General features: G+C 50.5%; 1 protein-coding gene across 1 annotated transcript in view; it reads left to right on the plus strand.

Annotated features, from left to right (window-relative positions):
* Positions 1-24627, plus strand: part of UBAP2L (ubiquitin associated protein 2 like) — a gene marked incomplete in the record, with an annotated part of 55269 nt that extends 30642 nt beyond the window's left edge. Inside the window, 9 exon segments of the mRNA XM_073609226.1 lie at positions 2104-2287; positions 6282-6370; positions 6479-6532; positions 6625-6706; positions 8122-8336; positions 14535-14640; positions 18297-18364; positions 18598-18795; positions 24079-24627. Of these exon segments, the coding sequence (XP_073465327.1) occupies positions 2104-2287; positions 6282-6370; positions 6479-6532; positions 6625-6706; positions 8122-8336; positions 14535-14640; positions 18297-18364; positions 18598-18795; positions 24079-24174 (1092 nt within the window).
* Between the last annotated feature and the right edge of the window lie 988 nt (positions 24628-25615).

Genomic DNA, 25615 nt, shown 5'->3' on the forward strand with positions numbered 1-25615 from the left:
TTTCTTCCCCACCCCCTTCGCCCTTTCTCCCCCCCCCCTTCCCCTTTTGCGCTTTCTTCCCCTCCCCTTTTGCGCTTTCTTCCCCTCCCCTTTTGCGCTTTCTTCCCCTCCCCTTTTGCCCTTTCTTCCCCTCCCCTTTTGCCCTTTCTTCCCCTCCCCTTTTGCCCTTTCTTCCCCTCCCCTTTTGCCCTTTCTTCCCCGCCCCTTTTGCCCTTTCTTCCCCGCCCCTTTTGCCCTTTCTTCCCCGCCCCTTTTGCCCTTTCTTCCCCGCCCCTTTTGCCCTTTCTTCCCCGCCCCTTTTGCCCTTTCTTCCCCGCCCCTTTTGCCCTTTCTTCCCCGCCCCTTTTGCCCTTTCTTCCCCGCCCCTTTTGCCCTTTCTTCCCCGCCCCTTTTGCCCTTTCTTCCCCGCCCCTTTTGCCCTTTCTTCCCCGCCCCTTTTGCCCTTTCTCCCCCTCCCCTTTTGCCCTTTCTCCCCCTCCCCTTTCTCCCCCGCCCTTTCCCCTGCCACCTTTTGCCCTTTCTCCCCCGCCCTTTCCCCTGCCACCTTTTGCCCTTTCTCTCCCCCCCCCCCCCCTTCCCCTTTTGCTCTTTCTCCACCCCTTCCCCTTTTGCTCTTTCTCCACCCCTTCCCCTTTTGCTCTTTCCCCCCCTTCCCCTTTTGCTCTTTCTCCCCCTTCCCCTTCCCCTTTTGCTCTTTCTCCCCCTTCCCCTTCCCCTTTTGCTCTTTCTCCCCCTTCCCCTTTTGCTCTTTCTCCCCCTTCCCCTTTTGCTCTTTCTCCCCCTTCCCCTTCCGCTCTTTCTCCCCCTCCCCCTTCCCCTTTTGCTCTTTCTCCCCCTTCCCCTTTTGCTCTTTCTCCCCCTCCCCCTTCCCCTTTTGCTCTTTCTCCACCCCTTCCCCTTTTGCTCTTTCCCCCCCTTCCCCTTTTGCTCTTTCCCCCCCCTTCCCCTTTTGCTCTTTCCTCCCCCTTCCCCTTCCCCTTTTGCTCTTTCTCCCCCTTCCCCTTCCCCTTTTGCTCTTTCTCCCCCTTCCCCTTCCCCTTTTGCTCTTTCTCCCCCTTCCCCTTCCCCTTTTTTGCTCTTTCTCCCCCTCCCCCTTCCCCTTTTTTGCTCTTTCTCCCCCTTCCCCTTCCCCTTTTTGCTCTTTCTCCCCCTTCCCCTTCCCCTTTTTGCTCTTTCTCCCCCTTCCCCTTTTGCTCTTTCTCCCCCTTCCCCTTCCCCTTTTGCTCTTTCTCCCCCTTCCCCTTTTTGCTCTTTCTCCCCCTTCTGCTCTCCCCCTTTTTGCTCTTTCTCCCCCTTCTGCTCTCCCCCTTTCTGCTTTTGCCCTTTTTGTCCTGTTTCCCCTTTTTGTCCTGTTTCCCCTTTTTTGTCCTGTTTCCCCTTTTTTGTCCTGTTTCCCCTTTTTTGTCCTGTTTCCCCTTTTTTGTCCTGTTTCCCCTTTTTTGTCCTGTTTCCCCTTTTTTGTCCTGTTTCCCCTTTTTTGTCCTGTTTCCCCTTTTTTGTCCTGTTTCCCCTTTTTTGTCCTGTTTCCCCTTTTTTGTCCTGTTTCCGCCTCCCCCCTTTCGTCCTACCCCCCCTTCGCCCTTTCCTCTCTCCCACCCCCCCTTTCCTCCCTCTCTCCCACCCCCCCTTTCCTCCCTCTCTCCCACCCCCCCTTTCCTCCCTCTCTCCCACCCCCTTTCGCCCTTTGCTACCCCCCCTTCGCCCTTTCTCCCTACCCCCCACCTTTTTGTCCGTCCCCCCCCCTTTCGCCCTTCTCCCCCCCCCCCCTTCGCCCTTCTCCCCCCCCCCTTTCGCCCTTCTCCCCCCCCCCCTTTCGCCCTTCTCCCCCCCCCCCTTTCGCCCTTCTCCCCCCCCCCTTTCGCCCTTCTCCCCCCCCCCTTTCGCCCTTCTCCTCCCCCCCCCCCCCTTTCGCCCTTCTCCTCCCCCCCCCCTTTCGCCCTTCTCCTCCCCCCCCCCCCCTTTCGCCTTTCGCCCTTCTCCCCCCCCTCTCCGTGATCTCCTCCTCATTCCTGTTTTCTCCCTCTCACTGCCTTTTCAGCACTCTCTGTGCTGTGACTCCCCTCCATTGGTTGATTTTTGACCTGTATCTTTTCTTCCCTGCAGCACACCAGTGTGGAGAGTGACATCAGTTTGCACTCATCAGTCATCACCTATTCCACGACCTCCAGTGCCATCCCCAGCGCTGCGCCCACCGCCTCCTCCCTCAACGTCAGCAGTCTGGGGCTTGGCCTGACCACCAACACCACAGTCATCCCCTCCACCCGGAACTCCATCGCTAACACATCAGGTATGGGAAGCCACATAAAGAGGACCTGTCACAGGCCTATTGCTACCCCAAGGAGGTTTACATTCTTTGTGAGAGCGATAAAATTGAGAGCAATTAAAAAAAAAAATTTAAGACCCTTTTCAAACTTTTCAGGTGTTTTAGCGTTAGAAATAGCCTCTGAAAGGCGCCTGAAAACCGCCTCCCATTCATTTGTATGAGTGCTTTCACACTGGGGCGGTGCGCTTGCGGGACATTAGAAAAAGTCCTGCAAGCAGCATCTTTGGGGCGGGTTTTGAGCGCTGTAAAAAGCAATCCAAAAACGCCATTGAAATGAATGGGCAGCACTTTTCGAAAGCGCCGCAAAACGGGTTGTGTTTTTGTTTTTTTTTTTTTTTTTTTTAACGTCACGTCAAGTGGTGACCTGTAAAGGCTCTTAAAGCATTGTCTATGGATAGTAAAATTAACGTTTGTCGCTGATGCGCAATTTTAAAGCGTGACCTGTTTGATATCTATTTACTCGGTGTGACATCATCTTTTATCTTTTACAGAAAAATTGCATTTATGTATTGGTTTTTTTTTTTTTTTCCATTAAAATTCAGTGTATTTTTTTCCCAAAAAAGTGCAATTGAAAAGCCGCTGCGCAAATAGTGTGCATTAAACAAATTGCAAACCCCCACCAATTTATTCTCTAGGGCCTCTGCTTTAAAAAAATATATAATATGTTTGGGGGTTCTAAGTAATTTTCTACCAAAAAAAAAACTAAAAAAAATGATTTTCACATATATAAACAAATTATATATTTTTCCGTCAGCGATTCTGTGCACAATAAGAACAATCCTAGCGGCAGTTCAGCCGCTTGATCATTCTTGCAGGCAGTGGGAGGGGACAACATCCATCTTATAGACCCCACATCTCTCCATAAAGAGGACCTGTCACGCACTGTTCCTTTATAACATTCCTTGTAATAGGAATAAAAGTGATCAAAAGAAAAATTAAATGTAAAGAGAAAATGTAAAAATAATTAAAAAAAAAAAAAAAAAAAGTAAAATAAACAATAGGAAAAAAAAAACAATTTAAAGTACCCCAGTCCCCCCCGCGTGCTCGCTAATACGCAAGTCGCGCCCACATACGTAAACGACGTTCAAATCACGTGAGGTATTGCTGCGTGCGTTTAGAGCAAGAGCAACAATTCTAGCCCAAGACACCTCCTCTGTAACTGGTGACCTGTAAAAAAAAAAAAAAAAAAAGCGGGTGGGACATTGTGACCGAGGAGCCCTTAGGTCTCAGATAGAGGTGCGCCGCACACCAGTAGACCCTTTTTGACTCTTTTGTGGTCTTAAAGGGGGGACAGCGTGTGCTATATTAACCAGAGTGCCAGCGTGATCATCGGACTTTTATGTCAGGTTATCCATTATGGCAGATCTGTACAGTTTTACTCACTTCTCTCGGAATTGAAGGAAGGGGGCGTGGTTTTATGAATTATTCCAATATTTGCAAGGTGGTTTGAGCCCACTCCCCCTTTCAAGGGTTATGGCACTATTATTTATTTTTTTTTTTAAGTCAGTTCACAACATTTATCAGACCTTGAAATGTAAACAATGGAGTAGGGAAGGGTTAGAGACCCCCTCACGTTTCTGTTGCTTATAGAATAAGAGAGTGTGCCACTCCTCCTTTTATTTTATTTTTTTTATCTTCTTAAACTGTTCTTAAACCCCCCCACCCCCCCACCCTTATCCTGCCTGGTGTATGAAAGATGTATATACTTGCCTATTTCCCCCCTCTCGCCCTCTCCTCCTTTCTTCCCCCCTCTCGCCCTCTCCTCCTTTCTTCCCCCCTCTCGCCCCCTCCTCCTTTCTCCCCCCTCCCCTCTCGCCCCCTCCTCCTTTCTCCCCCCTCCCCTCTCGCCCCCTCCTCCTTTCTCCCCTCTCGCCCCCTCCTCCTTTCTCCCCCCTCCCCCCCTCCTCCTTTCTCCCCCTTCCCCCCCTCCTCCTTTCTCCCCCCTCCCCCCCTCCTCCTTTCTCCCCCCTCCCCCCCTCCTCCTTTCTCCCCCCTCCCCCCCTCCTCCTTTCTCCCCCCTCCCCCCCCTCCTCCTTTCTCCCCCCTCCCCTCTCGCCCCCTCCTCCTTTCTCCCCTCTCGCCTCCTCCTCCTTTCTCCCCTCTCGCCCCCTCCTCCTTTCTCCCCTCTCGCCCCCTCCTCCTTTCTCCCCCCTCCCCTCTCGCCCCCTCCTCCTTTCTCCCCCCTCCTCCTTTCTCCCCCCCTCGCCCCCTCCTCCTTTCTCCCCCCTCCCCTCTCGCCCCCTCCTCCTTTCTCCCCCCTCCCCCCCTCCTCCTTTCTCCCCCCCTCCTCCTTTCTCCCCCCCTCGCCCCCTCCTCCTTTCTCCCCCCCTCGCCCCCTCCTCCTTTCTCCCCCCCTCGCCCCCTCCTCCTTTCTCCCCCCCTCGCCCCCTCCTCCTTTCTCCCCCCCTCGCCCCCTCCTCCTTTCTCCCCCCCTCGCCCCCTCCTCCTTTCTCCCCCCCTCGCCCCCTCCTCCTTTCTCCCCCCCTCGCCCCCTCCTCCTTTCTCCCCCCTCCCCCCCTCCTCCTTTCTCCCCCCTCCCCCCCTCCTCCTTTCTCCCCTCTCGCCCCCTCCTCCTTTCTCCCCCCTCCCCTCTCGCCCCCTCCTCCTTTCTCCCCTCTCGCCCCCTCCTCCTTTCTCCCCCCTCCCCTCTCGCCCCCTCCTCCTTTCTCCCCCCTCCCCTCTCGCCCCCTCCTCTTTTCTCCCCCTCCCCTCTCGCCCCCTCCTCTTTTCTCCCCCTCCCCCCTCCCCTCTCGCCCCCTCCTCCTTTCTTCCCTCTCGCCCCCTCCTCTTTTCTCCCCCCTCCCCTCTCGCCCCCCTCCTCTTTTCTCCCCCCTCCCCTCTCGCCCCCTCCTCCTTTCTCCCCCCTCTCCTCCTTTCAAGGATGGCCAGCACCATCCATCCATCCCCCTCCACAACGCATCCCCCCCCGCCCACGGCCAGCTCCATCCATCCCCTCCACAACGCATCCACATCTAAAATATCGTCCGCAAAAATCAGCATCATAAATCGGCTGCTCTGATTTCTAAATATCGGCATCGGCCAGAGTAAAACCCATATCGGTCAATCTCTAGTTCAAATCACACGTGAGATATCGCTGCGTGAGTTTAGCGCAAGGGCAACAATTCTAGCCCAAGACACCTCCTCTGTAACTGGTAACCTGTAAAAAAAATTTAAAGCGTCCCCTATGGAGATTTTTAAGTACCAAAGTTTGTTGCCATTCCACGAGTGTGCGCACTTTTAAAGCATGACATGTTGGGTATCTATTTAGTCGGTGTAACATCATCTTTCACATTATACCAAAAAATTAGGCTAACTTTACTATTTTTTTTTTTTATTCATGAAAGTCTCCCCCCCCCCCCCCCCCCCCAAAAAAAAGCGTTTGAAAAATTCCTGCGCAAATACCGTGTGACGTAAAAAGATGTGACAATCGCCATTTTTTTCCCTAGAGTCTTTGCTAAAAAAAATAAAAATAAAAAAATGTTTTGGGGGTTCTAAGTAATTTTCTAGCAAAAAAAAAAAAGATGTTTTTTACAGGTAGGAGAGAAGTCCAGAATAGGCCCGGTGTGGAAGCTTATTGATATTTCAAGAAATGTCCTGGAGATTTGTGTATTTTTCCAGTAGGAGAAAATTTAAAGACCCTTTGATGCCTTTTATTTATTTTTTATTTATTTTTGTCTTTTGCTTTAACTGGATGCATGTCTTTTTTTTTTTTTTTTTTTTTTTTTTTTTTTAATCCTATGTAGCAACTTTAGTACAAATTGTAATAGTCTTTTTTTCTAAAAATGGTACAAGCCCAATTCAGATGAGGGAGCCTTAGCGGGCAGATATCATGAGAAGACCCTGAGGAGTTCCTTTGTGAATAGGGGGGCATCTCTGAAGAAGTCACAGATGACTTGAATCAATTTTTCCTCTTTTGAGAACTGTCCAGTAAACATGTCTTGTTTTTTTTTTTTTTCAGGTAAAGCACCTCCAAACCTCCCCCCTGGTGTCGCCCCACTGTTACCGAACCCATACATCATGGCTCCCGGTCTGTTACACGCCTATCCTGTAAGTGTCCAATCAGAAACGAAGAGAAGCAGAATCGTATTTGTTTCCTTTGTCCAGCCAAGTAATCTTTGCTCTTTCTCCTTCCTTTTTTTTTTTTTTTTCCTCCAGCCGCAGGTCTATGGTTACGATGATCTTCAGATGTTACAGACAAGATTCCCCCTGGTGAGTGGCAGCTCATTCGTTCGACCTCGCGTCCCGGCAAGCTTTGGATATTCGGCCTGTAACCTGACGATGTATTGTTTTCTCTATTACAGGATTATTACAGCATCCCGTTCCCTACGCCCAGCACTCCTCTTACTGGAAGAGATGCAAGCCTGACCAGTAACCCGTACTCCGGTAGGTGTAACGGCACCAAGGCCACCTTTAATATTGATTGGACCCTGGGCAAACATTTTCTTGGGCCCTCCCAAATCCTCTTGTCAACTATTTCCAGGCAGTGTGGGCTCAAGGGGCAGCTGCTTTGGGCCCCACAACATTGACTGGGCCCAGGGCAGCTGGCCTTTTTGCCCTGCCTTAAAGACGGCCCTGAGCGGCACACTGAATTAATGCTCCTGGGGGGGATAAATTCTGGTCGCCTTAGTCGCTCCCCAGAGGTGAAGTGATTTTTAAGGCTTATTCCCCCTCCCTATAAAAATAACCTGTTATACTTCCCTGCTTTGTTACAGTGGATTTGCACAGAGCAGCTTGTATCCTCCTCTTCTAGGGTCCCTCTTCTGTGCTTCTGGCCCCTCCCCTCCTGGTGAGTGCTTCTCACAGCAACAGCTTGTTATGGGGGAACCCGAGCCCAGTCACAGCTCCCTGTGTCCATTCAAACACAGAGCCTCGACCCGGGCCCCACCTCCCCCTTTCCCCTGATTGGCTAGCTGACTTTAACAGCAGCGGGAGCCAATGGCGCTGAGAGGTAGGAACTCTGTGTAGAGGTTGCACCAGTGGAGCCTCAGAAAGATAGGAACCCAGTGTAGAGGTTGCACCAGTGGTGCCCCTGAGAGGTAGGAACCTAGCATAGATGTTGCACCAGTGGTGCCCCAAAGAGGTAGGTGGTACTTGTAGAGGTGGAGCTCCTGAGAGGTAGCTAACAGAGCATAGAGGTGAAGCCCCAGAGAGATGGGAACCCAGCATAAAGGTTGCACTAGTGGAGCCCCAGAGAGGTAGGAACTCAGTTTAGAGGTTTCTCCAGTGGTGCCCCAGAAAGATAGGAACCTATCATAGAGGTTGCGCCAGTAGTGCCCCAGAAAGATAGGAACTCGGTGTAGAAGTTGCACCAGTGGAGCCCCAGAAAGATAGGAACTCAGTGTAGAGGTTGCACCAGTGGTGCCCCCAGAGAGGTAGGAACTCAGTTTAGAGGTTTCACCAGTGGTGCCCCAGAAACAAAGGAACCCAGCATAGAGGTTGCACCAGTGGTGCCCCAGTGAGGTAGGTACTTCTTGTAGAGGTGGTGCCAGTGGAGCTCTCGAGAAGTAGGTAATATAGCATATACAGGTTGCACTAGTGGTGCCCCAGAGAGGCAGGAACTCGTTGTAGAGGTTGCACCAGTGGTGCCCCAGAGAGGCAGGAACTCGTTGTAGAGGTTGCACCAGTGGTGCCCCAGAGAGGCAGGAACTCGTTGTAGAGGTTGCACCAGTGGTGCCCCAGAGAGGCAGGAACTCGTTGTAGAGGTTTTAATTGTTTTGTAGCAATTTTATATTCAGCAGTAATGAACGATTAAGCTGACTTAATCTTAACGACCTCTCCTTTTGTATTTTTCCATACAGGTGACCTCAGCAAATTCGGCCGAGCAGACGCCTCCTCCCCCGCCCCGGCAACGACGCTGGCGCAGCCTCAGCAGAGCCAGACTCAAGGCCATCACACCACACAGCAAACATTCCTAAACCCCGCCCTGCCTCCGGGATACAGCTACACCAGTCTTCCCTACTACACCGGGGTACCGGGTCTACCCAGCACTTTCCAGTACGGCCCCGTGTTCCCAGTGAGTGCGCACTATCGTTGACACCCTAAAAAAAACAAAAAAAAAAAAAAACCCTATAAAACGTTTTGCTCTGGGGGAGGTGGGCGGCACTGGACAAAACAAACCAAGAAAAAACAAAAAAAATGAAATGGCACCTTAAACACAACGACCCTTCGACAATCTAAAGTTTGACTGCTTCTCCTGCCCCCCACCCCCTCCTTTGCGCTGTCGGATAGCCTTGAGGATGCATGTTTAAAGGGGGGGTCCGGTGACGCGACAAGATGGCATGTGTTTCGGGAAAAAAAAAAAAACCCTGACGCCCTCCCAGCCTCTGGCATGCGTTTACCCCCCAGCAGGGCAAATGTGGGCTGGGCGTGTCTCCCTCCATCACCGGTTTACCGATGACGCCGCCCCCCCGGACTGTTCAGTTTACCGATCGGGTTTGGATCCGAGACGGTTTAGGTTTTTAAAGGGAATCTACATGCTTTTCTTTTACTGTAAGGTTTGTGCTGTTAGTGTTATTCAATGAGGACTTCCTCCCTCCCCAGTATTCATTCTATTCCTTTGTTGTGTTCCGCCCCCCCAGTTTTTGATTGTGAAATTATGTGGGGGTGGGGCGGTCAGGCTATTTTATTTTAGAGCTGAACTCCAGTTTTGTTTTTGTTTTTTTTCTAATTTTCCTTTTGCTATTTTTTTTTTTTTTGCTATTCTTTTTTGAATTGTCAATTGCAGTGCTGGGTGACAGGCCGGATATCATTAGATTTGATGTCTCTTTTTTTCTGTACCCCTCAACAGGTCCCTTATACTCCGTTTCTTCTCCCTTCTGGTTGGTGCAACCAGACACATAAAGAGAAATGGCGCCCAATCACGTTTCCTCGGTAGTTTCTTGAAGGAGGACGGTGGTGGTTGGGTGGGTACACAGCTCCTGGTCACGACCCTTCCCACAGCCGTTGATTGGCAGGAACACCTGAGCACCGCCGACCACATTGAGAATGTCCACAGCATTGATGGGAAACGTAGTTCCGATTCCCCCAAAGGAAAAACATCCCCACATCTCCTGCTCGTGACCCTGCCCATAGCCGTTGATTGGCTGGGGCACCTGAGCTCCGCCCACCACATTGTGCATTTCCACAGTATGATGGGAAACGTAGTCCTGATTCCCCTTAGGAAATGCATCCCCACATCTGGTCGTGACCTTTCCCATAGCCATTGATTGGTAGGAACACCTCAGCTCCGTCCACCACAGCCATTGATTGGCTGGGACATATGAGCTCCGCCCACCACATTGTGCATTTCCACAGTATGATGGGAAACATAGTCCTGATTCCCCTTAGGAAATGCATCCCCACATCTGGTCGTGACCCTTCCCACAGCCATTGATTGGCTGGGACGCCTGAGCTCCGCCCACCACATTGTAAATTTCCACAGTATGATGGGAAATGTACTCCCGATTCCCCTTAGGAAATAAATCCCTACACCACCTGGTCATGACCCTTCCCACAGCCATTGATTGGTAGGAACACACTAAGCCCCGCCCACCACATTGTGAATTTCCACAGTATGATGGGAAATGTGTTTCCTATGGGGAATCAGAACTACATCTCCACAGCTCCTAGTCATGACCCTTCCCACAGCCATTGATTGGTAGGAACACACTAAGCCCCGCCCACCACATTGTGAATTTCCATGGTATGATGGGAAATGCATTTCCTATGGGGAATCAGAACTACATCTCCACAGCTCCTAGTCATGACCCTTCCCACAGCCATTGATTGGCAGGAACACATTAAGCTCTGCCCACCACATTGTGAATTTCCACAGTATGATGGGAAATGTAGCTCCGATCCCCCATAGGAAACACATCTCCTGGTCGTGACCCTTCCCATTGCCATTGATTGGCTGGGACACCTGAGCCACGCCCACCACATTGTGAGTTTTCACAGTATAAATGGGAAATGTAGTCCCGATTTTCCCCATAGAAAACGCATCCCCCAAATCTGGTCATAACTCTGCCCACAGCCATTGATTGGCAAGAACACCTGAGCTCCGTCCACCATGTTGTGAATATCCACGGTATGATGGGAAATGTAGTTCTGATTCCCCATAGGGAATACACATGCTTGTGACGTGCATCGCCCCCCCCCCCGGGCAAAGTACATATCTTCAAAATAAAATCAACAAATTAAGGCATTTGTTTAAAAAAAAAAGTGTAAAGGCATTTTAATGTGGATGGTGAAATGGAGATAAATCTGTACCAGATCATGGAGTTCAGTTTTAAATTCAGGAAACGGTCCTAAAGAGAACCTGTCACCGAATTAATACAAATATCAGATGCAATGGCTCCCAAAGTTGTATGTTGCAACCTACTTCCTGCATCGCCATTTTTTACTCGCTAGCCCCTGCCTCCCAAATAAAAATAAATAAAATGCTACGTTTAAAAAGAGGGAAAAAAACAACCTAGTGACACCTGTAACTGCCCACTGAGCCCATGTCATAGCAGTGAGAGATAATTAGAGTGGTCAGGTGCACACATGGCCATGGTACTGTTATAACACAACACTGTGGGGGTCATCGCTGTTAAAGCCTGCTAAGTCTATAGATGTAGGAGTCACAAGAAACTAACATTTAGGAGGTTAGGACCTGCAGGCTTCCTTATTTGCCACTTTTCCCGGGAGAGACACGGAGGTTGGAGGTGCTGAGGGGGAGGGGGGGTGAGAAGTGACGGGGGACAGCCACTGTGCTGCTGCAGATGAGGAGCCATCGTCTTGGTCAGGTCCCAAGAAGGTGAGGAGGAGGAGGAGTAGAAGAACAAATCGTCCACCAGATGAGGATTGCTCAAGATGACTTTGATGGTCTTGTCGTCATGATGGCCAATCGGTGGATGTAAACCAGAGCAAAATTTGCCAAATGAGTGTTCCTTACATAGACTAGAGGAGGATGGAAGAGCCTGTTACCCCCAACTGCAGTTTGGGCCGTACCTTTAAATGCGGCCATCAAGGCTGTAGTCCCAACTTGGAACGTCAGCGCTCTTCTCAAAACATTTTTCAGACGGTCGCACACCTTTAGGCCATTCGTTATGAAGGCGATGAGGAGCTTTTTCGAGACTGCAGCAAGAAAGCACTGGTCCAAGTGCTGGACTTTCTGTAGAAACCCTTTTTTGAACGTTTCCTCAACAGGCCTAGACCATATGAAAGAAATGAAGTGATGTCAGTGCCACCGTTCCTGCAGATGCAGCTCTCACCCTGGAAGCTTTGCCTGCCTGGAGAAGCAGCATCTGAGCTTACACCGCAGCTTCTGGTGCTCTCGCCTAGGTGAGTCCTTGGGTTTTTCTGGTGGTGTATCCTGGGTGAAAGCCATGGATTCCCGCTACTTTGTAGGAGCAAGGTTTTTACCAGATTTGGGATCCTGAAACGGTACTTCCAGGATCCTGGGAAAAGACACCCAGTCAAGTCGAGCGCACCAGAAGCTTCAGTGTTGGGTGAGAATTTTTTGTACTATAATCTGATGTTTTTATGTATTTTTTTTATTGTAGCGTCTTTTTATTCAGCGAATGCAGGGTTTAAGTAGTCCCTTGAGCCAGGGAGCAATGCGAAAGTTCCGGTGTTTTGGCCTTGTCACAAGGGGTGTCCTACATTGTATGCAAGTGTGAGGACTGTGATTATCCTTGTGCAAGCAGTCCCATTGATATCAGTTGGGATGCAGCGGCCGCACTGGCTCCAAATGCGTGTCCCCGAACTCCCACCGTAACCTGTATTGAAAATCTTGGAGATTCATTTAAAGCACCAAGGTCCTCGCTCCTCCAGTGATCCACACTAAAGTGGGTGCCAGCGTCTCCGTTACCCACTTAGTAGTAGCATGTGTAAATGTGGGAGCGCCACACTCAGCAGCCCACAATAACCCAAGCCCAGATGAAAGCGAAGAGCGCCCCTCCCCAGGCCGTGTCACCAACTCGTTTCACCCTACCACCAGAGCATAGTCATCCATCTATGACTAAGCTCCAAGGGCAGGACGAAACGTGTCAATGGGAGGGGCCTGGGAAGAGTCAAGACTAAGGCCACTCCACTTAAATTTGAAATCTGGCTCTTGCCAGTGTGGCGCTCCCACATTATTTACACCCGCTACTTCTGGGTGACTACCTGAGATGCCAGCACCCACTTTATAGTGTGGATCACCGGGGCAGGGACCCGAGTGCTTTTTCAGAGCGGCGCTCCAGGCTTTTCAAGACGGGTGGTTGTGTACGTTCTGGGAGACACACCGGCACCTGCATGGATGTCAAATTTGTTGCGGCAGCTGAGTCATTGCAGCCCGCTGCGTCCCAAATGACATCAATGGGATTGACTGCATGGGGATGCACAGAACACCTACGCATCCCTGTGACGGTGAACACAGCCTTTGTAGGAGTGTAAACTGGCCTCAGCCTTTGCTTCTCCCAGGCCACTCCACTGACGCCTTTCGCCCTTCCCCTGGAGGTTGGTTATAGACGTATGACTAGGCTTTGGTGGTGGGACGAAACGTGTTTGAGGGGGCATGGCCTGGGAGGAACTAAGGCTGAGGCTGCTCTTTGCTTTCATCTGAGCTCAGGCTTTTGCGAGTGCGGCATTCCCGCTTTATTTACACCCGGTCAAGGTCATATTGGGAGCCGCAGCTTCTATGTCCCCAATTGATATCAGTGGGGACTGCCTGCACGAGAATGCATGCAACACCTGTGCATCCTCATGCGATAAACGCTGCCCTAGCACAGGCTTACGTTGTAGTACACCCCCCTCCCCCATGCGAATGCCTTACTTGCAGGGGCCCTTTCGACCCGACTCCTGAAATTTGTCTAGCCCCATGTTAACTGCTGCTTATCAACGTCCGAAAGTTGAAACGCGTAACCTCCGTGACCAATCATGATCACAAATTCTTTTTCTTAATTTTTTTTTTTTTATCCTAACTTTGGACTGACTTTTTCCTGTAGTTGAAAGATTCCCTTTCTAAAAACCTAAACCGTTGACTCCGCCCTGGGCCGCGTCTGACCATCGCAGACTGTTTCGAAAAATCACGTTATTACCGCTAATGCTTTTTTTGCACCTGAAAATTTTCTGACATTGATCTCTGTGTTCTCTTGTGCTGTAACTGTTTTTTTTTTTTTTTTTTTTTGGTAAAAAAAATCTTTTTTTTTCCTGAATGTAAATATCTCCATACTTAATAAAAGTATTTTCAATAAACTGTCCGATTGGCCGCCCTCCTTATTGCTTTTGGGGTTCTGTGGGGGGATATGGGTGTGGGGGGGGGGTCCTGGTTTTGGGGGTTCTGTAGTTTGTTACTCTTGAACAGCAATTAAAAAAAAAAAAAAACTTTAGGAAATTACTAGTTTTATATTTTGTGTATAGAAAGTGTCATATTATTGGTATTTGGGGGGGGGCGACAGAAATTTGGGGTTTATTTTGTTCTAGCCTTACGCCATTTTGTTGGGTAGCTGAAACAAAAAGGGGGTGCTTTAAATTTTTTGCAAGTGAGGCTACCCCCCCCCCCCCCCCCCCCCCCGAGACTTACTTCTAACCTCCCTGTATACCACTTAGAGGTACCCCGCGGGCATGCTGGCAACTGAGACTTTCCAGTATGTTGGCGATCCATCCCAGGTACGTCCCACAGAATCCTCTTGTTTTTTCGAGGTGAGAAAATAAAGCCTGCCTTCTTGTGTGTCTGGCTCTCGTTTTTGGGGGTTGTCTGGGGCGCACCCTCTACCCCCCCCCCTCCCCTGGTGTAGGTCCTGCCTGTGCTTTGCCTCTACTTTTGCAGCAGCGCCCCATTTTTAAGCTTGCCCGATGACTCAACGTGGCTGCGGCTTTACCGGGGGAGAAAAAAAAAAGATCTAATCACCAACAAGGGGCATGGCCGAATTGACATCTGCTCTCATTTTGGCTTCAAAGAATAACCTGACCTCGGCTCTTGTTTATTAAATGGCAGCTGACTAAAAACTTGGTCTCCTCCTTGCCAGGCTAAGTATTATGGGAGAGAAATTGGAGTGGGGGCGGGGGGTCGTTAAAGGGGGCGCTGTGTGTGTGTGTGTTTTTTGTCGAGCTGTGTTTTTAGGGCAGTATAGAGAGTCTCAAAGTCTCGCCTGGCTGCAAAAATAATACCGACACTGCCTGCCCTTGTTTGTGACCTGCCGCTAGGGCGGAGCTAGAGAGCCCTGGCCTCATGAGTCCTCTTGTCCCCTTTTTTTTTTCCCTGCAGGTGGCGCCTACCACGTCGAAGCAGCACGGGGTGAATGTTGGGGTCAATACTTCGGCTGGCGCCTTCCAGCAAGCGGCCAGCTACGGCTCTCATGCTTACAACACCGGTAAGACAGATTACCAAGATGCTATCACTTTTTTTTGTCGGTTCCCGTTTGATCCCTTTTCACCCTCCCCCGTAGCTGTGAATGCCGTCTTACCCCCAACCCCCCCTCCCCCTGCTCTTTTTTGGTGCCTCTCCTAACTCTGCCCTGCAGTAGAGAGTCTGCCCGCCGCTGATGGTCCAAGCAGCAGCAGGTGACTAGCTGTGGGCGGTCCTAAGTTGGGGGGCCGCCTGAGAGATGATTGAGGAATCGTGCTTCTGTAGTTGAGTGAGTTGCGCTGCTTGAATCGTTTGTTGTGTTGGAAGCAGTGAAAGAGTGGACCTCGCTCTCGCGTGTGTCGAGTGCATGCTTGTTACTTGGGTGCAATCCCTTCTCTCCTTTCCTCCCCTCCCTCCCGAGCCTGCTTTCTCCTCCATTCTCTCCTGAGCCAGCCTGCCTTCCTCCCTCTCTCTCCCGAGCCAGCCTGCCTTCCTCCCTCTCTCTCCCGAGCCAGCCTGCCTTCTCCATTCTCTCCCGAGCCAGCCTCCCTCTCTCTCCCGAGTCAGCCTGCCTCCCTCTCTCTCCCGAGTCAGCCTGCCTTCCTCCCTGTCCCGAGTCAGCCTGCCTTCCTCCCTCTCTCTCCCGAGTCAGCCTGCCTTCCTCCCTCTCTCTCTCCCGAGTCAGCCTGCCTCCCTCTCTCTCTCCCGAGTCAGCCTGCCTTCCTCCCTCTCTCTCTCCCGAGTCAGCCTGCCTTCCTCTCTCTCTCCCGAGTCAGCCTGCCTTCCTCCCTCTCTCTCTCCCGAGTCAGCCTGCCTTCCTCCCTCTCTCTCTCCCGAGTCAGCCTGCCTTCCTCCCTCTCTCTCTCCCGAGTCAGCCTGCCTTCCTCCCTCTCTCTCTCCCGAGTCAGCCTGCCTTCCTCCCTCTCTCCCGAGCCAGCCTGCCTTCCTCCCTCTCTCTCCCGAGCCAGCCTGCCTTCCTCCCTCTCTCTCCCGAGCCAGCCTGCCTTCCTCCCTCTCTCTCCCGAGCCAGCCTGCCTTCCTCCCTCTCTCTCCCGAGCCAGCCTGCCTTCCTCCCTCTCTCTCCCGAGCCAGCCTGCCTTCCTTCCCCCTCTCCCGAGCCAGCCTGCCTTCCTCCCTCTCTCTCCCGAGGCAGCCTGCCTTCCTCCCTCTCTCTCCCGAGGCAGCCTGCCTTCCTCCCTCTCTCTCCCGAGCCAGCCTGCCTTCCTCCCTCTCTCTCCCGAGCCAGCCTGCCTTCCTCCCTCTCTCTCCCGAGCCAGCCTGCCTTCCTCCCTCTCTCTCCCGAGCCAGCCTGCCTTCCTCCCTCTCTCTCCCGAGCCAGCCTGCCTTCCTCCCTCTCTCTCCCGAGCCAGCCTGCCTTCCTCCCTCTCTCTCCCGAGTCAGCCTGCCTTCCTCCCTCTCTCTCCCGGCAGCCTGCCTTCCTCCCTCTCTCTCCCGAGTCAGCCTGCCTTCCTCCCTCTCTCTCCCGTCAGCCTGCCTTCCTCCCTCTCTCTCCCGAGTCAGCCTGCCTTCCTCCCTCTCTCTCCCGAGTCAGCCTGCCTTCCTCCCTCTCTCTCCCGAGTCAGCCTGCCTTCCTCCCTCTCTCTCCCGAGTCAGCCTGCCTTCCTCCCTCTCTCTCCCGAGTCAGCCTGCCTTCCTCCCTCTCTCTCCCGAGTCAGCCTGCCTTCCTCTCTCTCCCGAGTCAGCCTGCCTTCCTCCCTCTCTCTCCCGGCAGCCTGCCTTCCTCCCTCTCTCTCTCCCGAGGCAGCCTGCCTTCCTCCCTCTCTCTCCCGAGCCAGCCTGCCTTCCTCCCTCTCTCTCCCGAGCCAGCCTGCCTTCCTCCCTCTCTCTCCCGAGCCAGCCTGCCTTCCTCCCTCTCTCTCCCGAGCCAGCCTGCCTTCCTCCCTCTCTCTCTCCCGAGTCAGCCTGCCTTCCTCCCTCTCTCTCTCCCGAGTCAGCCTGCCTTCCTCCCTCTCTCTCTCCCGAGTCAGCCTGCCTTCCTCCCTCTCTCTCTCCCGAGTCAGCCTGCCTTCCTCCCTCTCTCCCGAGCCAGGTCATTAGGTCTCTCCCGAGTAAGGTCATTACTGTTAGACCTTATCATTCCCCTGCTACCTTTTGTCCAGCTTGCCTTCCACCCTCACCTCCACTCCATGTTGTTGTCCATATTACAAATCCTCTTCTTGGTGCATCTGGAGGGTGTTGGTTGTGAAGCGGTCATGGGGGAGGGGTGATGGGTTCTCTCTCTCCATCTCTTATCAGAGCTGAGTAGAATATTGAACAATATATATTACAACTCTCCCCACCGTCCTATTTATGATCGCCTAGTATGGTCTTGTGCGCCGTTTAATCAATTTTCAATGAAATGGATCAGAATAGTTTTGCTTTCTGCATCGCGGTTTGCAACTTCAGTACTTCGGCTGTTCTGAAACTACAAGTCCCATGAGGCATTGCAAAACTTGACGAGCAAACAGGCATGACTGCCAAGACCAGAGGAAATCCATTATCATTGTGTGACTGTGTGGTGAAGTCCGGAGCGCTGCGGTATGAGTTGGCCGGACACCAATGGCGACCTGTGTACCTTCCACTCCAATGTCCTAAAACGCTTTCATCTTTATTATCCTCCAGCAGGGGTCTCCAAACTTTCCTGGAAGCTTGAAAGGGGTCGCACTGTGCCCAGTGGGATTATAAAACACCCTAGTGAGAGTAAACCGTGCCCCATCATTGGTGTCAGGGAGAGTAAACCGTGCCCCATCATTGGTGTCAGTGGGAGGAATAGTGCCCCATCATTGGTGTCAGTGGGAGGAATAGTGCCCCATCATTGGTGTCAGTGGGAGGAATAGTGCCCCATCATTGGTGTCAGTGGGAGGAATAGTGCCCCATCATTGGTGTCAGTGGGAGGAATGGTGCCGCCCCATCATTGGTGTCAGTGGAGGACATGGAGCCCCATCATTGGTGTCAGTGGAGGACATGGAGCCCCATCATTGGTGTCAGTGGAGGACATGGAGCCCCATCATTGGTGTCAGTGGAGGACATGGAGCCCCATCATTGGTGTCAGTGGAGGACATGGAGCCCCATCATTGGTGTCAGTGGAGGACATGGAGCCCCATCATTGGTGTCAGTGGAGGACATGGAGCCCCATCATTGGTGTCAGTGGAGGACATGGAGCCCCATCATTGGTGTCAGTGGGAGGAATGGTGCCCCATCATTGGTGTCAGTGGGAGGAATGGTGCCCCATCATTGGGGTCAGTGGGAGGAATGGTGCCCCATCATTGGGGTCAGTGGGAGGAATGGTGCCCCATCATTGGGGTCAGTGGGAGGAATGGTGCCCCATCATTGGGGTCAGTGGGAGGACATGGTGCCCCATCATTGGGGTCAGTGGGAGGACATGGTGCCCCATCATTGGGGTCAGTGGGAGGACATGGTGCCCCATCATTGGGGTCAGTGGGAGGACATGGTGCCCCATCATTGGGGTCAGTGGGAGGACATGGTGCCCCATCATTGGGGTCAGTGGGAGGACATGGTGCCCCATTATTGGTGTTGGAGGACATGGTGCCCCAAGGGCCCGATAAGACCAGCAAAGGACCACACCCTGCCCCCGGTTGGCAGTTTGGAGACCCCCCTGTCCTGTAGTGCTGACATACTAATTTACAATCCATACATCTGTCCGCTGTGGTTTCTTTACAGGTGTGTCTGTCACCTCCAGTAATACTGGTGTCCCCGATATATCCGGCTCTGTCTATTCCAAGACGCAGGTAGGTAGTCATGTGCTGTCTGTTCATGTTGCATGTTCATACAAAGTATATGGGATGCTGCTAGCAGTCACCACTAGAGGGCAGGATTCCCTCCCCCCCATCCTGTGCTTGGCACATCATTGACGATCTCCTAAGATTTTGTAGTCCGTTAGCCGCCGCCCCCTCCCCCCTCCTCCATAGTGGATCTCATGTACTGATAGTCACCCGTTTTTTTTTTTTTTGGTCTTTTGCAGCAATCGTTTGAGAAGCAGGCTTTCCACACCGCCACCCCGGCCACTTCCTTCAACCTGCCCTCGGCGCTGGGAACCGGAGGTCCCATCAACCCGGCCACAGCCGCTGCCTACCCACCGGCCCCATTCATGCACATCCTGGCACCACACCAACAACCTCACTCCCAGATCCTCCACCACCACCTCCAGCAGGACGCTCAGGTAAGCACTTCCAGAAAACATGGCTGTTCATCTAGGGCAGTGATGGGTCAACCTCGGCGGCACCCCCCAAGACGTTTTGGAACTACGTGTCCCATGGTGCTCCACTATGAGGCAGAGTGCGGGAGGATCATGGGAAATGTAGTTCTGGGGGTGCCGAGGTTCACCATCACTGGTCTAGGGACTGAGACTTGTGTATGTAGTGTACTTCGCTCTTCAGGGCCTGGTATATGGTCGCTCTTCAGTTCTGAACAGTGGAGAAGCCCCCCCCCCCCCGGGGGTCACATGGGTTACCATATTATGGGGGGATCTATTGTAGTGATCAGTTCCATGTGACTCCAGTCACTTTATACACCCCAAGAGTACAACGAGCGTTCCTATTCATCCGTATGCTTACACTATATTACCAAAAGTATTGGGACGCCTGCCTTTACACACATGAAATTTTATGACCTCCCTCTAGAGTGTGCGGCCATCCTGTCTTCATATACACTATATTGTCAAAAGTATTGGGACACGTGTGTGTGTGTGTGTGTATATATATACACACAAATTTTAATGGCATCCCAGTCTTAGTCCGGAGGGTTTAATATTGAGTTGTCCCACCCTTTGCAGCTATAACAGCTTCATCTCTTCTGGGAAGACCGTCCACAAGGTTTAGGAGTGTGTCTATGGGAAACGTCTGACCGTTCTTCCAGAAGAGCATGTGTGAGGTCAGGCACTGATGGACGATGAAGGCCTGGCTCGCCTTTATCCCAAAGGTGTTCTATCGGGTTGAGGTCAGGACTCTGTACAGGCCAGTCAAGTTCCTCCACCCCAAACTTGCTCATCCATGTCTTTATGGACCTTGGTTTGTGCACCGGTCTAAATCATTTGTGGAGGGGGGATTATGGTGTGGGGGTTGTTTTTCAGAGGTTGGGTTGGCCCCTTAGTTCCAGTGAAGGGAACTCTTAAGGCGTCAGCATACCAAGACATTTTGGACAGTTTCATGCTCCCAACTTTGTGGGAACAGTTTGGGGACGTCCCCTTCCTGTTCCAACATGACTGCCCACCAATGCACAAAGCAAGGTCCATAAACTAACTACGAACTAAGGGGCCAAGCCCAACCCCTGAAAAACAACCCCACAACTTAATCCCCCCTCCACCAAATGATTTGGATCAGTGCACAAAGCAAGGTCCATAAAGACACGGATGAGCGAGTTTGGGGTGGAGGAACATGACTGGCCTGCACAGAGTCCTGACCTCAACCCGATAGAACACCTTAAAGAGTAGACTGCGAGCCAGGCCTTCTCGTCCAACATCAGTGCCTGATCTCACAAATGCGCTTCTGGAAGAATGGTCAAACATTCCCATAGACACACTCCTAAACCTTGTGGACGGCCTTCCCAGAAGAGTTGAAGCTGTTATAGCTGCAAAGGGTGGGCCAACTCAATATTCATACCCTACGGATTAAGACTGAGATGCCATTAAAATGTATGTGTGTATAAAGGCAGGCGTCCCAATACTTTTGACAATATAGTGTATATGAAGACAGGATGGCCGCACACTCTACAGGAAACACCAATTTCTTTATTGAAGTATCAAAAATTCAAGATAAAAAAAAAAAAATCACAGTGCAAAAGCACAAACAGGAAGGTTGACGTGTTTCACGCACAGCAGCGCTTAATCAGTGCTCTACGGTGTATGAAACGCGTTGACCCTCCTTCCTGTGTGTTCTCTTTTGCGCTGTGATGTTTTTTTTTTTTTTTTTTTTTTTTTTATCTTGTTCTACTTCAATAAAGAAATTGGTGTTTACTGTAGAGTGTGCGGCCATCCTGTCTTCATATATCTTGCATCTCGGTGGCAAGCTGGGCGGGCGCCTCTATTCCGGGACTATATATGGGGCAGGATGCTCTCTGCCTGAAGTATGGACTATTTTTTTTTTTTTTTTTTATTTAAGGGATAAAACTTTATAAATTTTGCCCTAGACATAGCATTTTAATGGTGGTAATTAATGGGCATTTAAATGGCTCCTGGGCATCAGGAAAACCATTTAACTATCCTGGGCTTGATCCTCATTAGCTGGGGACACGACGAAACATATTGAGGACCCCCTGATCCCAAATATTCATTGATCAACAAAGCCATGTGATTGCCATTTGAGTGATGACATGGTGATCACATGGCTTTGTTTTATAAACAAGGTGTTGGCGTTTAACCTTCTTTCCATCAACCCTGTAAAGGATTGTAAATGCCTGGGCTTCCTGATCATGTGATTGGCTGTCACAGCGATTTACATGATTGGGGAGCCCGTCTTGTTGGTTTAGATATGTTGCCACGTGACAGGGCGCTGTTGGCGATTAGTACGGTCACTATGCTGGGGGGGGGGCCACACGACTAAGCACAAATCCTCAACACAGGCAGCAAGGCATAAGGCCCACCTCTGTGCCTTGAAAAAGTATTCATACCCCTTGAAATTTTCCACATGTCATGTTACAACCAAAAAACGTAAATGGATTTTATGTGATAGACCAACACAAAGTGGCTCATAATTGTGAAGTGGAAGGAAAATGATAAATGATACAAATAAATATTTGAAAACTGTGGGGAGCATTTGTATGGTGCCCCCTTTACTCTGATACCCCTAACTAAAATCTAGTGGAACCAATTGCCTTCAGAAGTCACCTAATTAGTAAATAGAGTCCACCTGTGTGTCATTTCATCTCAGTATAAATACAGCTGTTCTGTGAAGCCCTCAGAGGTTTGTTAGAGAACCTTAGTGAACAAACAGCATCATGAAGGCCAAAGAACACACCAGACAGGTCAGGGATAAAGTTGTGGAGAAGTATAAAGCAGGGTTAGGTTATAAAAATATCTCCCAAGCTTTGAACATCTCACAGAGCTCTGTTCAATCCATCATTGGAAAATGGAAAGATTATGGCACAACTGCAAACCTACCAAGACATGGCCGTCCACCTAAACTGACCGGCCGGGCAAGGAGAGCATTCATCAGAGAAGAGACAAGAGGTCCATGGTAACTCTGGAGGATCTGCAGAGATCCACAGCTCAGGGGGGAGAATCTGTCCACAGGACAACTATTAGTCGTGTTCTCCACAAATCTGACCTTTATGGAAGAGTGACAAGAAGAAAGACATTGGTGAAAGAAAGTCATAAGTCATAAGTCCCATTTGCAGTTTGTGAGAAGCCATGTGGAGGACACAGCAAACATGTGGAAGAAGGTGATCTGGTCAGATGAGAACAAAATTCAACTTTTTGGCCTAAAAGCAAAACGCTATGTGTGGGGGGAAAACTAACACTGCACATCACCCTGAACACACCATCCCCACTGTGAAACATGGTGGTGGCAGCATCATGTGGTGGGGATGCTTTTCTTCAGCAGGGACAGGGAAGCTGGTCAGAGTTGATGGGAAGATGGATGGAGCCAAATACAGGGCAATCTTAGAAGAAAACCTGTTAGAGTCATCAGAAGACTTGAGACTGGGGCGGAGGTTCACCTTCCAGCAAGACAACGACCCGAAACATCCAGCCAGAGCTACAATGGAATGGTTTACATCAAAGCATATTCATGTGTTAGAATGGCCCAGTCACAGTCCAGACCTAAATCCCATTGAGAATCTGTGGCAAGACTTGAAAATTGCTGATCACAGACGCTCTCCATCCAATCTGACAGAGCTTGAGATATTTTACAAAGAAGAAGAATGGGCAGAAATGTCCTCTCTAGATGTGCAAAGCTGGTAGAGACATCCCCAAAAAGACTTGTAGAGAAAGGGGGTTCTACAAAGTATTGACTCCGGGGGGCGCCATACAAATGTCCCCCCCACACTTTTCACATATTTATTTGTATCATTTTCCTTCCACCTCACAATTATGTGCCACTTTGTGTTGATCTATCACATAAAATCCCAATAAAATACATTTACATTTTTGGTTGTAACATGAGAAAATGTGGGAAATGTCAAGGGGTATGAATACTTTTTTTTTCAGGGCACTGTATTACAATGTATCACTGCCAAAGGCTCGTTCAGTGTCCCCTTCACAGGATATATACAATGTATCAATAATAGCCTGAATTCGTTTACCAATGAAGCCATTAATCACCATACACCAGTGATGGAGAACCTCGGAACCCCCAAATGTTTTGGAACTACATTTCCCATGATCCTCATGCACTCTGCAGAGTAGTGGAGCATCATGGGAAATGTAGTTCCAAAACATCTGGGGATGCCAAGGTTCTCCATCACTACCCTACACCATTGGTACGGTTCTCATTGACCAATGCCATACACCGGATCTTCAGGAGGAGAACGCTATGTAGTCTTGGCACAATAGAGGGGGTCGGTTTTATACTCAGACCTTCAGAAAGACGCGATGTGGTGGTGATATATCGCCGACAAAGGCTGTAGCGTTAGATAAAAAGCTCTTGGTACCATCGCAGGGTATTGAAGCTGGTGAAGGACACCTTGTCCCCCTCCACCATCAGTTGGGGATGGGGGGGGGAGTTTGGCGCCGACCTTTTCCCGCACCTTCTCATGCTAAAAGTCTGTCCCTTTATTTTGCATATCCCGCCCACCTTTGCACCAGCTGCCATGTTTGCAGATTTTGTGTTGCCAGCTGCTGAACGATGACCAGGTAAATTTGTCTTTGGGCTCTGCACTCCTTCACCTCCCCCCCCTTTCCTCCTCCTCCGCCCCCTTTCCTCCTCCTCCGCCCCGCCACCTGGTGACGAGCTCCCGTGCACATACAGACACTCCCGCCGTGCACCCCGCCCCCCCCCTCCCCATCCATTCACAATCACTGCCATCGGATGGGGGAGGCGGAGTCTGGTGCATGATGCCGCCAAGTTTCATTGGTGCCTGGCTTCTTATGAAATCCTTGCCCACTGTCCCAAAAACACAAATTTGGTGTGGGGGGGGGGGGGGGGGTTTGGTCATTTGGTTGTGGTTTTGCACAGTTTGCGGGGATTATGGTGGTGCGGTGTCGGGGGAGGGGAGGGGGTACTGGCAAGTGCATGCAGGACAAAGCCATAAAGAATGCAGGAAAGTAGATGATGATGCCTGAATAAAGATGGCGCATCTTCAAAGGGGGGGGGAGTACTGTGATCTTGAGGGGGAGGGGGCATTACTTGGCATGCTGCACACAAAAAATTAACAGGTTCTCTTTTATATACAGTATATAGCGGGTTCTGCTTGCACTTGTCAACCCACCACCCCTCCCCCGACACGCTCTACAGCCCGCGACACGTCTTTTTATATATATCGCCTTTTTTTTTTTTCTCTCTCTCCGCAGACCGCCTCGGGACAGCGCGCCCAAGGAGCCTCCATGCCGCAAAAATCTCAGGCAAACAAGTCGGCGTACAGCAGCTACAGCTGGGGGTCCAACTAAAAAAAAAAAACCCCGCCCTCCTCCTGCCGCAAGAGGACATTGCGAAAAAAGATCGACTCAAAATCACAAGGACCGGCCGACCGACGCTAAAAAAAAAAAAAAAAAAAAAAGTCAACAGAAAACAAACGAACCCTCCGGCCCCTCCGTTCTGAGACCTCCTCCACCCAGCTCTCCCCTCCCCCCTCTCCCCCCTTTATTGTATGTAATATAGAATTTGTATTCTCCCCCTTTTTTCTGCAATTATGAAATGTTTGCTATTTTAGGGGAGGGCTGGTCTTACTTTTTTTTTTTTTTTTCCCTTCCCCCTTTTTTTAGCCTCTTTTTGTAGAGGTGAGAGAGGGGGGGAGGGGCAGAGAAGGCGTGTCACCGCCCACGTCTACCGTAGGAAGGATGGCTATGAATTCTGCGTTTGTATGAATCATCACTTGACGTGGTTTCTTTTTTTTTTTTTTTTTTTCTTTTTTTTTTTTTTTTTTTTTTGTACTGTGTTTTGAATTTAATGGATAAATGTGTCTTGTATATATAAAACAAAAACACGGCTGCATGTTCTGTCATCATTCCGGTTATTCAGAGCGACCGCCGTCGGCGACGCTGTACAAAAAAAAAAAGGATGTGACCAAATAAAAGCCAGAGTCTGGTGCAGGGATAGAAAAAGGAGGAAAACCAATTAAAAAAAATATAAAAATGTAAAGGTCAACTCCATCGCTCATTGAGGGGAAGAGAGCGGCGCAGGATGTTCAATACACATGGGGTCACACTGCCACCTACAGGAGGATTTAGACACTGAGCCGCTGTTGGGTTGTTCCTGATGTGCCCTTTTGGGGAAGATTTTCCTCACTTCCTGAAAGGAAGCAATAAGTCTCTTCAATGATTGCATGTTCTCTGCTGAAGACAAGCAAATCCTGGAATACAATTCAAGTAGCACTCTACTTCTCAATGGGGGGACAATGCAGCAGGGTGAGAATGACTGATGTTTTAAAGTGTTGGTGAAATCCACAAAATACTTTGGAGTCTATAATCATTTTTCGCTGTTAAAAATGTGACACCAAGAAGATAAATGGTAGTTGGTGCATTTTGGGGGCCAACACCCCCCCCCCCCCCCCCATCAGGGCCAAAATAAGGCAATAATGGTTTGGCTGCTGAAACGCGTCGGGTGCCTTTTTTTTTATCTGACCTCAGTTTGGAAGGTTTTCGCTCTTTGGGTGCTGAAGGGCTGCCAAGGCTAAAGCCTAATGTAATAAAAATTGCAGACACTGTCCAAGTTGGGGAGGGGGGCAATATAAAAGTAGCCAATGTGTTTCTGGGGCACAGTTGGATATGGGAAGGCCTGGGAAAAATCCGGGGACATTGGGAAAAGTTTTTCTAAAGCTGTTTTTGAATAAAAAAAAAGTGAAATATGTTTTTACAATGATAACTAACATATCTATGACATGGAATTCAA

The sequence above is a fragment of the Aquarana catesbeiana genome, linkage group LG13 (genome assembly GCF_042186555.1).
Source record: "Aquarana catesbeiana isolate 2022-GZ linkage group LG13, ASM4218655v1, whole genome shotgun sequence".
In the NCBI taxonomy this organism is placed as follows: Eukaryota; Metazoa; Chordata; class Amphibia; order Anura; family Ranidae; genus Aquarana; species Aquarana catesbeiana.